Source organism: Atta cephalotes (genome assembly GCF_000143395.1).
Source record: "Atta cephalotes unplaced genomic scaffold scaffold00046, whole genome shotgun sequence".
In the NCBI taxonomy this organism is placed as follows: domain Eukaryota; kingdom Metazoa; phylum Arthropoda; class Insecta; order Hymenoptera; family Formicidae; genus Atta; species Atta cephalotes.
Genome location: NW_012130110.1, coordinates 1,594,252 through 1,609,378, shown reverse-complemented (window position 1 = coordinate 1,609,378; position 15,127 = coordinate 1,594,252). Strand labels below are relative to the sequence as shown.

Below are 15,127 nucleotides of genomic sequence, written 5' to 3'. Positions count from 1 at the left end.
TATATATATTATATATATATATATATATATATATATATATATATATACATAATTATTTTATATAATTATTTAAATAAGATTAATTATAAATTGTATGTCATCTGCAATTTATTTTTAAATAATATATATATATAAACAATACAATATAAATTTCTTTAGAGAAAAAGCATAATAAGAGAAATTTTTATAAATATAAATGAGAAGCACGCGATTTAATGATTTGAAGAATGTATTTATTTTTAAACTTGTATTCCGTATTTTCAATTTTTTATAAGTTGAAAGTTTTACAAGTGAATTTAAGATCATCAATCGAATGTAGAAATAAAAATTGACAATAAACTTTAAAAAAATATATAATATAATAAAAGAGAAAGAATTTTCCTTCCATATTTCTGTTACGTGAGTGAAATGTAATAATTGACACATAATGAAACGGCAGATGTTCCGAGAAAAATAATTATAGATCATTCATTCACACATCTCACGCATCTGAAAGAGATTCTGTTGATTACGATACAATTGAAGCTTTCAATTAACATGTTATTCGAGATATGTTACATAATTACTGGAACGGGGTGATATAAAATATTTTCTTCGGAGAAGTACAAAAATAGACAATTGTATCCTCGTTATAAAAATTTCTTTAAAATGAGGTAGAAATAATAATAATGTATCTGTGGTGATATAAGCGATAATAATTTTATGCAGTATTTATCGGTATTTTAATATATTAATATTGTTTTCGTTAGTTATTACAGTTTATACATTTTGAGAAATAATTTCAATTCTGAAATAGAAATTGTCATATATGGTATCTTTTAATATAAATTAATTCGAAAAAAGAGAGAGAAAGATAATCTCTAATTTGACTCTATCAAGGAAAGAGAGAATTTGCGAGTTCTTGCATAAATTATATTTAAATTTATAAATCAACAGGACGAGAAAGATGTGTCTTCGACCTTCGGCTCTATCAATTCGATATGCTTTTCCGCTTAAATAATAGTAACATATAAAAGAGTAAGCTGCTGACAAACAATTTCACATTGTGATAGAAAAACGTCGCGAAATATTTACTGTGCAGCATTATTGAAATTTATATTAGCCGACAAATTATTCCAACATGAGGCGATTGATTCTTCTGTACGTAACTTAAACAATTGCTTTTTAAACATAGTATCATGTATTTTATTTTACACATTACATTTAATTTTACAATGGCATTAGTTATATGTATAATTACATTGTCAATTTAATAATTTTAAATTAATTCAGAGATAACTCAAAATTAGATCTGTTCTCGTTGCTTATATTTTTTGCATTTAACATTGGAGATTTCCCAAGAACAAATCATTATGATATCAAAATGACTCCAAAATGATCATTAAAAATCATTTTTCAATTCCGATTCATTTTGACATTATCATAGCTTGTTGTTCTGCTTGGGTTCAAGCAACGCGAACAGATCTATTGATTGCTTTGCTTCCTGCACGTCTGTTTTCCTATTTTCCTATTATATTGAAATGCACAATGGCTATCATATACTGACATTACTGAAAAACATTAGAGACGTATTCTTTTTTGAAGAAAGTTTTGAATTAGTGTATATACTGCAAATGCAATAAATTGGAGTGAAACAAACTATGTTTGTTTTACTCTAACTTATTAATTGCACCAGTTCAGAATTTTTTGCGAAAATGAGTAGACCAAAGCCGATATTCATATAATCTGTGTATTTTAAAAACATCTTAAATAATATCTTAAAATGTTTATGCTATTCTCCGATTGATACATGAAATTTTAAGACTGTACTTAAGACAGTTTTAAATATAAGAATTAATATATTGACTATAAATAGCGGTCCTAAATTATTTATATTTTCGATACTGTCAGTAGATGATGGCCATCGTGCACTTCAGTATTAGGCAAACAGGCGTGCTGAAAGTGGATCGATTAATTTCAAGCGGGTGGGCGCGAGATTTGAATTAAATTTTGATCGTGCAACCTCTTATCGAGGTATGTATTCCTAATAACATTGGTTTTCGAACGTTGAAAGACGTTTCTACCCTCGTCTAATCCCTTATCCAATTATCTTTGAAGAAGAGACAAAATCACGTGTACACATTTAATAATTAATACTATTCAAATTTAAATATAACTATAGGAAACATAATTGCAGAATTAATTATTGTATTTCTGGATCTTTACAGCGCCTTTGTCAGTACATTTCTAATAAGAGATGTTACATTATTGAAGATCCAAGAATATCCTTCGAATTTGGCATGGTTGTTCGGCATAAGTAAAAATGCTAATATGAAAGAAAAACGCGTTATATGCGAATCTAAGGAGTGCAAGAAAATGGGTATTCATTTTATTAAGCTGTAGTTAAATCGTCTGTCAAACATTTAGATTGTCATTAACTCATCATCAACTACTCTTTTCCATTTTTCTTAGCCGACTTTATATTAGAAGGCATGGATAGATCCGTAAATCCATGTGATGACTTTTACGAGTACGCGTGTGGGAAATGGCCAGAGAAAAATGCCATTCCAGAAGGATTATATAAGTGGGATATATGGACCAAGCTTCAACTCAAGACTCATCAGCAAATACAAGGTAATTAGCCGATTTATGCATTACTATTCGTAAAATTCAAGATTGGAGAATCATTTAGCTATATTAATATTATTAAATTCCAGAGATTGTGCAGTCTAAGATTACAAAGAACGATTTACCAGCGGTAAAACTTGCGAAAAAGTGGTACAAAGCTTGCATGGATACAGGTGAGTGCACATGTAATAAATGAAGTGTCGAACTAAAAATATATAGATTTTGTGTCACATTCTACGACAATTCGCTAATGCTTACAGACGCGATAGAAAAAGAAGGGATCGACCCGTTGGTTTCTACCTTATCGTGTTTAGGTGGCTGGCCCATGACAATGGAGCCGGATGAATGGGATGAGCGGAAGTACAGTTGGGAAAAAGTGGATGATCAATATATGCGCTTGACGGCAAGAAATGCTTTTTATGACGTAAAGAAGGATTCAGAGGATCCAGAAAGAGTAGAGGTACTTATTGTAATGTATTTCTTTTTTAATTAGATTTGTTACAAAGAATATAATTAAGATAGAGTTTTACGGTCATGAGAACTTCATATCTTTAGATTTATTTTTTTATAAAAATTTAATATTAATCAATATTGAGAGACAGTAATTTGTAGGATAGGACTACAGAAAGGACTACGAGTCTTCTTATATATATTCTTTATTCGGTATTCTCTACGAGAGATTGCTCACTCGTTCCACTCGCGTCGAGAAAGAGATGACAGTTGATTGTCGATAATCGCGAAAAATAATAACGCGCGTAGTAATATGCGAGAAATTCAATATAAACTACAAATTAATTATTTATTTTAAGTATTAAAAGCACTATATATTGTTCAGTATTTTAATACTCCAAATAAATAATTAATTTATATAGATACTATCTTCCAATAGTATAAATTAGTTTTAGTATTAAATTTCTGTAAGGGTTACATCTAAATCTTACGTTTTTCCATTTAAAAAAGGAATATATCTGCAGTAAATGTAATTTCTATAATTTCGTGTATCTTATTACATGTACATATATATATATCCTCGCAATATATTTGTGTCATATTTCTCAGTCACATTTTTTACTATTACTTGTTGTATGTTACGGTAAATTTAAGTTTAAAACATTTGCACCAATTTTTTATCACCCGATTAGTTTTCTCTTTAAATCCATGTATCTAGATCGACACACCGCATTTACCACCAGGCTCAAAGAAACTGTGGTCTTTGATTGAATCTGATAACAAAAAAAAGGATGAAGAAGAGAACAAAGAAAGTAAACCAGATAGCAAAAGTGATGAAGATCCGAGTAATGAGGACGAACAAAGCAATGAGGAGCCTGGAAGCGAAAGCGAAGATGATTCTACAATAGAAGATGATGACAATGATGATAATGACGACAATGATAACGATGACAATGATGACGACAACGATGATGATGGTAGTAGCGATGACAACGATGATGATGATGGTAGTGGCGATGACAACAACGATGATGATGATGACAATGATGATGATAATGGCAGTGGCGATGACGACAACGACGATGACAGCAGTGGTAATGACAACGACGATAATGATGACAATGATGATAACAATGACGATATAGACGAACAAGATGAAGACATTAAGAAGGAAATAAGCAAGAAAAAAATCACAAGGAAGATCGGTCATAGAAGAAATAAAAGATTACGGCATATTGGACAGAAAAAGAACGGCATTCGAATCATTAAGAAGCATGATAGCCACAATAAGATGAAAAGACAGAGAACAAGAAGATGGGCAACAAAAGTTAACAATAAACAACGTTTTATTCATCACAAAAAGTTACATACTCAGAAAGGCAAAAGAAACCACGTAAGAAAAGTACATAGGAAAAAGACAAAAAAAATTTTAGGCAATGCGGAAATAATGTATGCAACAATACCACAGGAAAATTCGAAAAGAACAAAGAAGATATTAGAATCATACGCTAATTATATTTCGAAAATAGCTTACATTATAGCCAAAAACAAAGGTACTAAAATTTCAAAAGAACGTCTTGCTGAAGATATCCAAGATATGATCAAATTCCAACTGAAACTGATCCAGGTAAAGAACGTGTCACTGTACTTTGAAGAGCAATAAGAACCGATCGAAGAAAGATTTTTAATAATCTGAATAATTCCAGATTGCAAAGGAATCAATATCCAATTCGACCATATATTATATGGAAATTACACTTAGAGATTTTCAAGAGTGGTATGATAACGAGAATCCTAAAACAAACAAAGGCAAGGTAAATGATTTCTTAATCGATTAATTATTTTGATATCGATTAATTACTTTTTTATTTTGCATTATTCTTGATTTTTGGTACTAGATATAAAATATGGTAGAATTTTTTTTTATACTAGATACTATATGGTAGAATAAATATGATTACTGCAATATTGAAGAATGATATTAATAAATAGATTAATTGGATCAGTAAAATCAAGGCATTGTTTGATGAAGCATATGTGTTCGTGGATGACGATTTAATTATAAACATTATTTCGCCAAATTACATTAAAGAACTTCTCTCTTTATTGGACGAGACGTCGAGTCGGACGATCGGTAAGTTTTAAAAACGACTTTGATGAAAGTACAAAACATTAACATATGCGCTTATAAAAAATATATTTTAGTGAATTATATACATTGGAACTTCATAAGCAAAATAATAAAGACTACCACCAGTGAAATGAAAGATTTGTACGATGCGTGGGAGAAGGACATTAGCAAAGACGAAAATGAAACTCCGTACGGTTTGATATATTTTTATGTAGATAATATCTCCTTATATTGTAAATGATCATTTACTGTGTAAAAATAAATAATTATTACTAATTTAAAATCTAATTCAATTATATTAAAAGTAGCTCGAGAGCATCTATTTGCACAGATTCAGCAGAGATAAAAGAAATTTTAGCATACGAATTTGTAAGAAAATATTTCTCCGATGAAACAGTAAAAACAGTAAGTTTTATTTCATTTGTCTATTATTCATAATCTTGTTTCTGTGCTAATACGCATTTGTAAGTTAATTCTTCATTTTTATCATAGGCGTCAGACATGCTTAACAATATAAAAAAAGAAGTTGAGAAACTGATTAAAAACTCAGATTGGTTAGATGATGAAACTAAAGATTTTTTTATAGAAAAAGTAAAACATATGAAGAAATCTATTGGATATCCAGATTGGTACAAAAACACTACGATTATGCAAGAGTATCTTAAAGAAGTATAATATAATTTTTTAAAAATTATTAATATTAGTTGTTATTATATGACGACCATCACTTTACGTAACATTATTCCATTAAAGCTGGTTATTGGTCCGTCATACTATGAGAATGCTCTTCGATATAACAGATATGTCAAATTGGAGAGCTTACGGAAGTTATCAGAAAATAATGATGAAAAGTGAGTACAATTTACTATTTAATATGTTTTGCAAGTTAAATAATTTTTATATGTTAACAAACGAGTTAACAAATTTTTATTATAGTCTAAAGCTGGATCCAACTGAAATAAATGCCTTTTATATACCCTATACAAATACTTTAAGTATGTATAAAAATATCTTAAATATATTTCCTTATTTAATAAAATATTATAATTGTATGCTATACATGCTGCTAAATTATTAATTAAACCAATCAATTTAATTACGAAATTGTATTCGTTATTAATTTAATAGTAAAAATTAATTCTTTCATCAAGGTATCACGGCAGCAGACTTCCAGAGTCCATGGTTCGCTTATGGTCGACCACAGTAAGTGAATGAATTTGATTAAAACTTAATACCACATATATAACAAAATGTATGCACTAAAAAATTGTAATTATTTTATTTAATAATAATATAAATATAATAATATAAATATTATATAAATCTTTATAGAATTTTTTAACAATTATTGTTCTACAGAGCTATTAACTTTGGTATTATTGGATTCCTCATGGCGCATGAAGTTAATCATGGATTCGATCATACAGGTACGATGGAAAATACGATGGAAAATAATATAACACCGTCATTAAACTTTACCCTTACTTTGTTTTTTGTGTTGCAATATTTACAATTATTGTGATATAATGATTATTTAATGCTTTTTGAATATTTGATAAGAAAGAGAAATAGATAAATAATTTTTAGGACGCATGTTCGATAAAAATGGTGACTTTCTGAATTGCTTCCCAATAATGGTCCAGGCATATGACGAAAAAGAAAATTGCTTTATAAACCAGTTTAATAATTATCCCATTGATTCAAAAACAAATAAAAAAATAGAGGTACACTATTTATTGTATATTTAAATTATCTTTATTTTATTAAAGTTTTAGTTGGTCATTTATTTATCGGTCATCGATTAAATCATCTCTATCTTATTGAAAATTTACTGATTTTTTTTTTATTTTTATTGATTGAAATTATAGGATTATGGTAAGCAGACGATAGACGACAATATTGCAGATACAATGGGATTACAGGCGATATTTAAGACTTTCCAAAGTAAAGGAAAAGAGAGCAAAACACCGGAAGCCGCATTGCCAGGCATGGAAGATTTTACCAACGATCAACTATTCTTTTTATCCTTTTCCACAGTAAGTGTTACGAATATTAGTAAAATATAATTAATTCAAAACTATGAAGATAAATAATAATGAATGAAATAATTTTTATGCTTCAATTATATTAAAACATTTACGTTTATAGTTATGGTGTAAAGCAAATGAATACACCTCAAGTGAAATAATAGATTTTGCTAAGAGTGATGAGCACAGCATCGAACGATTAAGAGTTATAGGTTCTGTATCAAATTCTGACGATTTCGCTAAAGCTTATAATTGCCCTGTTGGTAGTCCGATGAATCCCAAGAAGAAGTGCAATATCTGGAAGTGAATCTAAAGAATCTTGCAAAGCAAATCTCTTAGAAATATCCCGCAGAAATTATTTATCCAAATGTATCAATAAAATAAAAACCGCATTTATATGAAAACATTTCTTTTGATCATTTTCAATTTCTGAATGTATTTGATCCAATTTGCGTTATTCAAGGATAAAATTTATCCAGAGGATAAAAATTAATTATCAGTTAATTATTTTTCACTAACGTCATCTGCACCGTGGATCTCTTTCATACTAGTATCAAATTTCTCATATTAAATTAGTTGTAAAAAATTAAAAAAAAAATTTTGTTTACTCTATTTTGTTTTCTAATTCAAACATTATATTGTTTTTTTATACAGCAAAATGCAAAACGAAACTTTTAAAACTGTTAAATTAAAGGAAACTTATTAAAATTTTGACTGTTAGGCGGAAGATTAAAAATATAAACCGAAATCCGAAAAATACAAGTTAGGATAAGCATAATAAAACAACATATGATCGTGCTACATTTAAGTTGTATTCGGAATTGATGCTCACGCGCTGTAAGTTTCATTCATCTTCTTTTTATAAGTAATGAATAATAAAATAGAAAGCTTATGTGATCGTTAATTTCGAACGCAGCAATAATCGTTTAAAATATAATCGAGTGAAACGAAATATATATTTTGAATATCATACCAATTTTCGAAAATTAATTTTACCCTTTTTTCTTTTCGTATATTATTATATTTTCCATTATAGTCCTTTGCTTTGTTTGCAATATATTTCTTATGAGTAGTAAATAGTAGTCAATAGTAAATGTAAAAAAATTTTTAAATATAATAATCTTATTCGTGCGCAATACATAATTTTGCAAACAATTTGTTTTTACTTTGCATTTCGTTTAAATTGCATAATGCAAATACATACAATAATCGTGGAACAACGGACATCCTGAAAATGATAATTTGTAAGTACGCTAATTAAATAGATAATAAAATTTCCGTTAGTCATGATAAAAATTATCCATAATTAAATTTATTCAATAGATAGAAATAAATGATAAATAAATAACTGTAAAATTAACAAATTGCATTTGTTAAACAAGGTGCATATATTATACATATACAAAATACGTAAAATCATTTATAATATCATTGGAGAGAAAAAGACGAAAAATGAACAGTCCAAGAAATTCAGTCCTAGGATATGGAAAAAAAACAAGCCTAAAGAATCAGCCGATTGTTGTGTTCATAAAAGAAACAATTAAAATTGTTTTTTGTTCGTATTATTACTTATGCAGCGATTATTTTTTAAACGTTACTTTTAAAGCGATAGAATTGCGATATTGATAACAAATGTTTTAAATGAATAACATTAACACTTAACAGTATTTTATGTAATCTTCTATAATTTGTATCGGTAAAGATAAAAAATCACGATCAAAATGTCTATGTTTAATGTCTATGTTTTATTAATGTAATTAGACCAATAAAATTATTATATGTAATGATATCAGAGTCTTAGTTAATTTATTTCTCAATTAAAATTATGTCGTATTCATTATGCGCGGTTATGTACATTGTCTGTATAGTGCAGTGCTTAATTCGCTGGGTCATAGCGGTCCGATTTATCGAAAATAAGAAAATGCAGTATTAAAAAATTGATAAAAAATTCTGAAAAAATTCTTAGAGTTCTATGAGAAGAAAATAAATAATTTTTGTCTCTCGCAATTTTTCTGTAAAGTTGATAGTATTTGAGTAAAAAATCCATAAGTCGATAAGTCGGGCCGCTATTATAACCCAGAGAATTAATACATTGTAGTGTATATCGTTGTTTCTTTTATAGATTTTCCATAAAAGAAATAACAGGTCAGCTAACATTTTGCCTATCGTCTATTCTTAATTTTAAACATTTATTGGCATTTATTGGCCCATTACTATTTACATTTATCATTATTTTTTTTTCATCATTCCTGCATTTTTGAAAAAAGAGACATTATTCTTAAAGATCTATTATTCAGATGTCGCGCACTATTTTTTGAATTAATAAAAAGTGTGAAAAAAAACTTGGAAATTAATATTTCTCGAGGTTGAAATAATGTTGATATCGATTATCACTATTTTGTTAATGTAAACCAGAAAGGCAAAAAATATTATAAAATAGATACATCTTCGGCCTTCAGCTCTATCAATTCGATATGGTATAGCACTGCAGGATCCTTCCGCAAATAGTATAAAAGTTAGCTAAGCAACAAATAATTTCACATTGCGACGAAAAACGTTAGACTAGCATAATTATATAAAATTTATCTCAGCCTTAAACAATTTTGCGACAATGAGGCGATTCATTCTTCTGTAAGTAATTTATAAAAATTATTTTTTAAACACAGTGTCAATTAAAAGTAAATTGAATCCTTCATTTTTGTCTTTAGAAAATTAATCGGTTTTAATTGACTGTAATTTAGAAAAAATAAAATCTAAACATGATATATAATATTATATAATATTTTTCTCTTGTTTCGAATTTTAAATTCATTTTCAAATAGTGATATCAATTAATATTATTCTTTATATATTATATCACCATCTTTATCATTTCTTATATGATATATTATACTGTTGCATTTTGTATTGTGCTTTACAGCGCCTTCATTGGCATATTTTTAATGAAGAATGTCACATCGTCGAAAAACCAGGGATATCCTTCGCGTCTAGCATGGTTGTTTAGTTTAAACAATACACAACATGAAGCTAAGGAACGAAATGAAACTAATAACGAAAATAAGTCGATCGTATGTCAATCTCAAGAATGCAAAAAAATCGGTATTTCTTGAACAGCAACAGTACTGTAATTAAAATTATAATATAACAGCTAATTTAAATCTTTATTTATCGTTATTCTTTTTTTTCTCCAGCTCAGATAATAACGGAGAGCATGGACAAATCTGTGGATCCATGCGACGATTTCTACAAGTACGCTTGTGGAAAATGGTCAGAGCATAATCCCGCTCCAAAAGGAATGAAGTCCTGGAATATGTTTGCAAGTGCACAAGTAAATGTAATAAAGCAAATAAAAGGTAAATACCAAATTATCCGAATTTCAACAGGAAACTTGCGTGTAATAATATTAAAATTAAATCATATTTCGTAGAAATTTTCGACGAAGGTCCAAAGAAAGACGATCTTTTGGCGATAAAGCTCGCAAAGCAGTGGTACTCGGTCTGCATGGATACAGGTAAATGTGGATGTAGCTTTCAAGTGATTGAACCGTTGAAAAATTCAAATACTATTTTCAAATATAATTGTGTCCCACGACATGATTCACAAAATGCTTCCAGATGCAATGGATAGTCGAGGGCTTGAACCGCTTGTTTTTACCTTATCGAGGATCGGCGGCTGGCCGATGATAATGGAACCTGATGAATGGAACGAGGAGGAATACAGTTGGCAAAAAGTGGATGATCAATATGTGCGCTTGATAGGAAAGAATGTTTTTCACGACGTGCGAGTGAACGAAAATTGCACTTTAAACGAATGCCAGAAAACAGTGCATGTACTTATTACACAAGCATTCAATTAAGATTATAATTATGCATTAACATTACACTCTCAAATCTCTAAATCCAAAAACATGCTTGCGATGTATATTTTTATAATCTCTATGATTACATTATGTATCATTATAGAGCGTTTTATGTCTGTGTTATTCTTTCCATTACATATGGGCATAAATTTGTATTTAAAACATTCGCTTTGATTTTTCACTAATGATTTTTATTAATGTAAATTCTTGTTGCCAGGTATCTATTCCCCATTTACCTCCGGCTTCGTCCAAATTATGGAATGTCGATAACGAAAAGGAAGTAGACGGAAGCGACGAGGATACCAGTGACGAAGAGAAGCAAAGCAACGAACAAAATGATAGTCAAGAACCTGGAAGCGAAGACCAAGATGATAACAAAAATGATAGTACTAACAATAATGGTAATGAAGATGATAATAATGGTGACGATGAAGAGAATGATGATGATGATGAAGAGAATGACGATGAAGAGAATGATGATGAAGACAATGACGATGAAGAAAATGACGATGAAGATAATAACGACAATAATGATAATAAAAATGATGATGAAAAGGACGACAATAATGATACAAACAAACAGGATAACAATAACAATAATGGCACACATGATGACGATGAAGAAAACAAGGAAAAAAGAATCAATGTGAACAAAGCCAGTAAATTCGCGAAAAATAAAAAATTAGAACATAGTAGAAAAATTAAGAGTATCAACTCCAAAAAGCACAAGAATCATAATATGAAGAAAGATAGGATAAAAAGACAGGTGATATTGAATGTTCACAAAAAATTACACAAAAAGATTAAAAGAACGCGAAAGATTGAAAAGAATCACGTGAAGCAAACACATAAGGAAAGAGTAAAGAAAACTTTAAAGGCATCGCAGATTAGCACCGAAGAAACGATTGATGACAAATACGATATGATGAAATTATATGCTAATTACATCTCGAAAGTAGCTCGCGCCTTAGCTGAAGCAAGAGGCATTGAAGTCTCAGAGGAACATTTGTATAAAGATATCCAAGACATGATCAAATTTCACATAAAACTAATTAAAGTGAGTGTTACATTATTTTGCTGGACAACGAAGCGATAAGAATATGTTCATAAAAACCAAATAATAATATATTTCAGATTACTGCAGGAGGAAGGAAAGAAAAGGAATTAACGCTTAATGACTTCCAGGAATGGTATGAAAGAAAGACACCCAAAACTTCCAACAGCGCAGTAAGTTATTTTCTAATTAATTACTTTAACCTGTAATTTTCTCCAATTAAACGAGCATAATTAACGCAACATAGATTGACTGGCTGTACAAAATTGGGGAATTATTTGATGAAGCTCACGTGTCTGTGAATGGTGATATAAATATAAAAATTATTAACCCAGATTACTTCAGTAATCTTATATCTTTGCTAGATGATACATCGAGTCGAACAATCGGTAAATTAAAAAAAAAATGTGATAATATAAGCAAATGTTGTTGATAAATGTGCTTACATAAGTTATGTTTCAGTGAATTATATACATTGGAACTTTTTAAGCAATATAATAAGCACTACTACACTTGAAATGAGAAAATTATATGATGCATGGGAAGAAAAACAGAAGAATGATGATAATCAGATTCTTGGAATTTCAGCAAGGTACAATGCAAGCTCTTATATTAAAAATAGTTTTTTTTATATAATTATTAACGTCATTGTTTGCTCTTCAATTCGTTTTTTATGTTGCATATTCCACGCGTAAATCAAAATCGAATTATAGTTTTAGAATATTTTAGTCATACTAGTATCAACTGATGATGAATTATTACCACAGATTTTTCAAATGCACAAGCAAAGTAGAGATGAGCGACATGCTAGCATACGAGTATGTGAGAAAACATTTCTCTGATGAAATCACGATAGCTGTAAGTACTTCGTGTAGAGTAGTTAAGTCTTATTTTGTCTATAGAAGTCTCCTGACTATCATAAAAATTTGATCAATTGAATTATCTCTACAGGCATCGGACATGCTGGATGATATACAAAAGGAAGTTGAATATCAAATTAAAGACTCAGACTGGGTAGATGAGGATACTAAGGATTTTGTTTTAGCAAAATTAGTGCATATGGAGAAATTTATCGGATATCCAAATTGGTATAGAAATAATACTATTGTTAAACGATATTTTCAAGGTGTAAGTTTCTCACAATTTATTAATTATCACTGCATAGTGATTATTTGATTTAATTGTTCTATTCCATTAAAGCTCATTATTGGCAATTCGTATTACGAAAATATATTGAGCTATAAAAGATACAGCAAGTGGAAAGAGCTACGAAAGTTGTTGAAGGAAGATGAAGATGATGAAATGTAAGATAACTCATTCGTATTTTATTATAGTCTTATTTTTTAATATGTAAAATAAATTCATATAATATATTCCATGTTATAGAATGAGGATGGATCCTACAATGGTAAATGCCTTTTTTTCACCGGATCTTAATTCCGTAGGTTTGTATCCATAGCCACATCTTTTTTTTGTTAATAGAACTTAAATCCATGAATTTGCATTTTTTGTATTGTCATTGATATTAATATTTATTTCGCTTAGCCCTCACGGCAGCAGATTTTCAGAGTCCATTGTTTGCTTTCGGTCGACCACAGTAAGTGAACAATTTTTATTACAAATGTCAATGTGATTAGCGCATAATTATAAAAAGCCATAAATACAAATAAATTTAGGATTATAATCTCTAAATATTTTGTAATTTTTTTCTAAATACTCTTTATTCCAGAGCTATTAATTATGGTATTGTTGGAACAATTATGGGTCACGAAGTTAATCATGGATTTGACGATTCTGGTAACATTATAAAATGTTTGCTATATCAGACTGTTTAGTTTAGTAAATTATATTCTATGATATTTAATTAATGCAATAATACAATATTTATAATTTTATTCCAAAAAATATTTCAAACGTTTTTTAAGTATTTAAAAAGATAAAAAGTCAAAAAAATAACTTTTAGGTCACTTATATAATAAGGAAGGAGAAATTGTGGAATGGTTATCTGCAATGGCCGAAGCATATGGTAAAAGAGCAGAATGTTTTGTGGAACAGTTTAATAATTATGGCATCAATGAGATATCGGAGGCAATAAAGGTCATCTACATTTCATCATCTGCATTTTATTACTATCTAATTTACATTATTCTTATTTTTCTCATCGAGCATTTTAAACATTTGATTGCACTCACTGTTAAAAATTGTAGGACTATGGCAATCAAACGGCAGGAGAGAATATCGCGGACACAATGGGATTAGAAGTAGCATTTAAAGCATATCAAAGAAGAGAAAGAGAATGCGGAAAACCGAATACCGTATTACTAGGCCAGGAAAACCTCACTAACGATCAACTTTTCTTCTTATCTTTTGCTAACGTAAGTAACGTATCACAGATATATAAATTCAAAACTGTAATAATTAAATTATAAAAATAATAAATTTTAAAGTAAACATTCATGTGCTTAAATGTATGAAATTGGGATAACGTTTGCAGTTGTGGTGTGAAGATCCGGCAATGAGTGCTATTAAAGTTAAAACACGTGACGTACATAGCATCGGACGATTGAGAGTGATAGGAACTGTTTCAAATTCGCACGACTTCGCCCAAGCTTATAATTGCCCGATCGGCAGTGCAATGAATCCCGAAAAGAAATGTCATATCTGGAAGTGAATTACTTCTACGAATGTAACAAATTAAATTAACCAATGCTTCACAAAAATGTAAAATAGTTGATAAAAAATTTTCTGTCTATATATATATATATATATCATTGAATAAAATAAAGTAAGTAAAGAAATTGTTTCATTTTATTCACAGATTTAAAGTCTTTAGCTGAACTTTTAAGTAAAAAAAGAATCACATTATATGTTCAGACATATCAGTAAATAGAAATGTAAGGTATATATATATATATATCGTAATAACTTCGTATAGCATACATTATACGAAGTTATACGACCATATACGTTCGTTAAAAGGTTCCAAGCATATAAGCAAG

The 15,127-nt window shown here is 29.0% G+C and overlaps 2 protein-coding genes across 2 annotated transcripts; both read left to right on the top strand.

Annotated features, from left to right (window-relative positions):
• Nucleotides 1-1,120: 1,120 nt before the first annotated feature.
• LOC105622547 (membrane metallo-endopeptidase-like 1) lies at nt 1,121-7,619 on the top strand. Its single transcript, XM_012203963.1, has 18 exons — nt 1,121-1,140; nt 2,208-2,359; nt 2,452-2,613; nt 2,697-2,780; nt 2,868-3,067; nt 3,776-4,684; nt 4,764-4,871; nt 5,050-5,191; nt 5,263-5,377; nt 5,497-5,593; nt 5,681-5,857; nt 5,942-6,039; nt 6,125-6,183; nt 6,340-6,391; nt 6,548-6,615; nt 6,776-6,912; nt 7,057-7,224; nt 7,337-7,619. Exons 1-18 carry the CDS (start codon nt 1,121-1,123, stop codon nt 7,520-7,522), a joined length of 2,934 nt encoding a protein of 977 aa, XP_012059353.1. The 3' UTR covers nt 7,523-7,619.
• A 2,207-nt stretch (nt 7,620-9,826) lies between these two features.
• On the top strand, nt 9,827-14,799 carry LOC105622546 (neprilysin-like). Its single transcript, XM_012203961.1, has 18 exons — nt 9,827-9,846; nt 10,136-10,314; nt 10,407-10,568; nt 10,643-10,726; nt 10,830-11,044; nt 11,292-12,131; nt 12,209-12,301; nt 12,376-12,517; nt 12,591-12,720; nt 12,896-12,986; nt 13,080-13,256; nt 13,329-13,432; nt 13,515-13,573; nt 13,674-13,725; nt 13,858-13,925; nt 14,092-14,225; nt 14,336-14,503; nt 14,623-14,799. Exons 1-18 carry the CDS (start codon nt 9,827-9,829, stop codon nt 14,797-14,799), a joined length of 2,895 nt encoding a protein of 964 aa, XP_012059351.1.
• Nucleotides 14,800-15,127: the final 328 nt, after the last annotated feature.

Excerpts from the sequence above, each read along its gene's own strand:
- LOC105622546 (XM_012203961.1), top strand. The coding sequence starts at position 9,827 with ATGAGGCGATTCATTCTTCT. Across the intron at positions 9,847-10,135 it reads ATGAGGCGATTCATTCTTCT|CGCCTTCATTGGCATATTTT; the intron begins GTAAGTAATTTA and ends TGTGCTTTACAG. Across the intron at positions 12,132-12,208 it reads TTCACATAAAACTAATTAAA|ATTACTGCAGGAGGAAGGAA; the intron begins GTGAGTGTTACA and ends AATATATTTCAG.
- LOC105622547 (XM_012203963.1), top strand. The coding sequence starts at position 1,121 with ATGAGGCGATTGATTCTTCT. Across the intron at positions 1,141-2,207 it reads ATGAGGCGATTGATTCTTCT|CGCCTTTGTCAGTACATTTC; the intron begins GTACGTAACTTA and ends GGATCTTTACAG. Across the intron at positions 5,594-5,680 it reads CCGATGAAACAGTAAAAACA|GCGTCAGACATGCTTAACAA; the intron begins GTAAGTTTTATT and ends TTTTTATCATAG.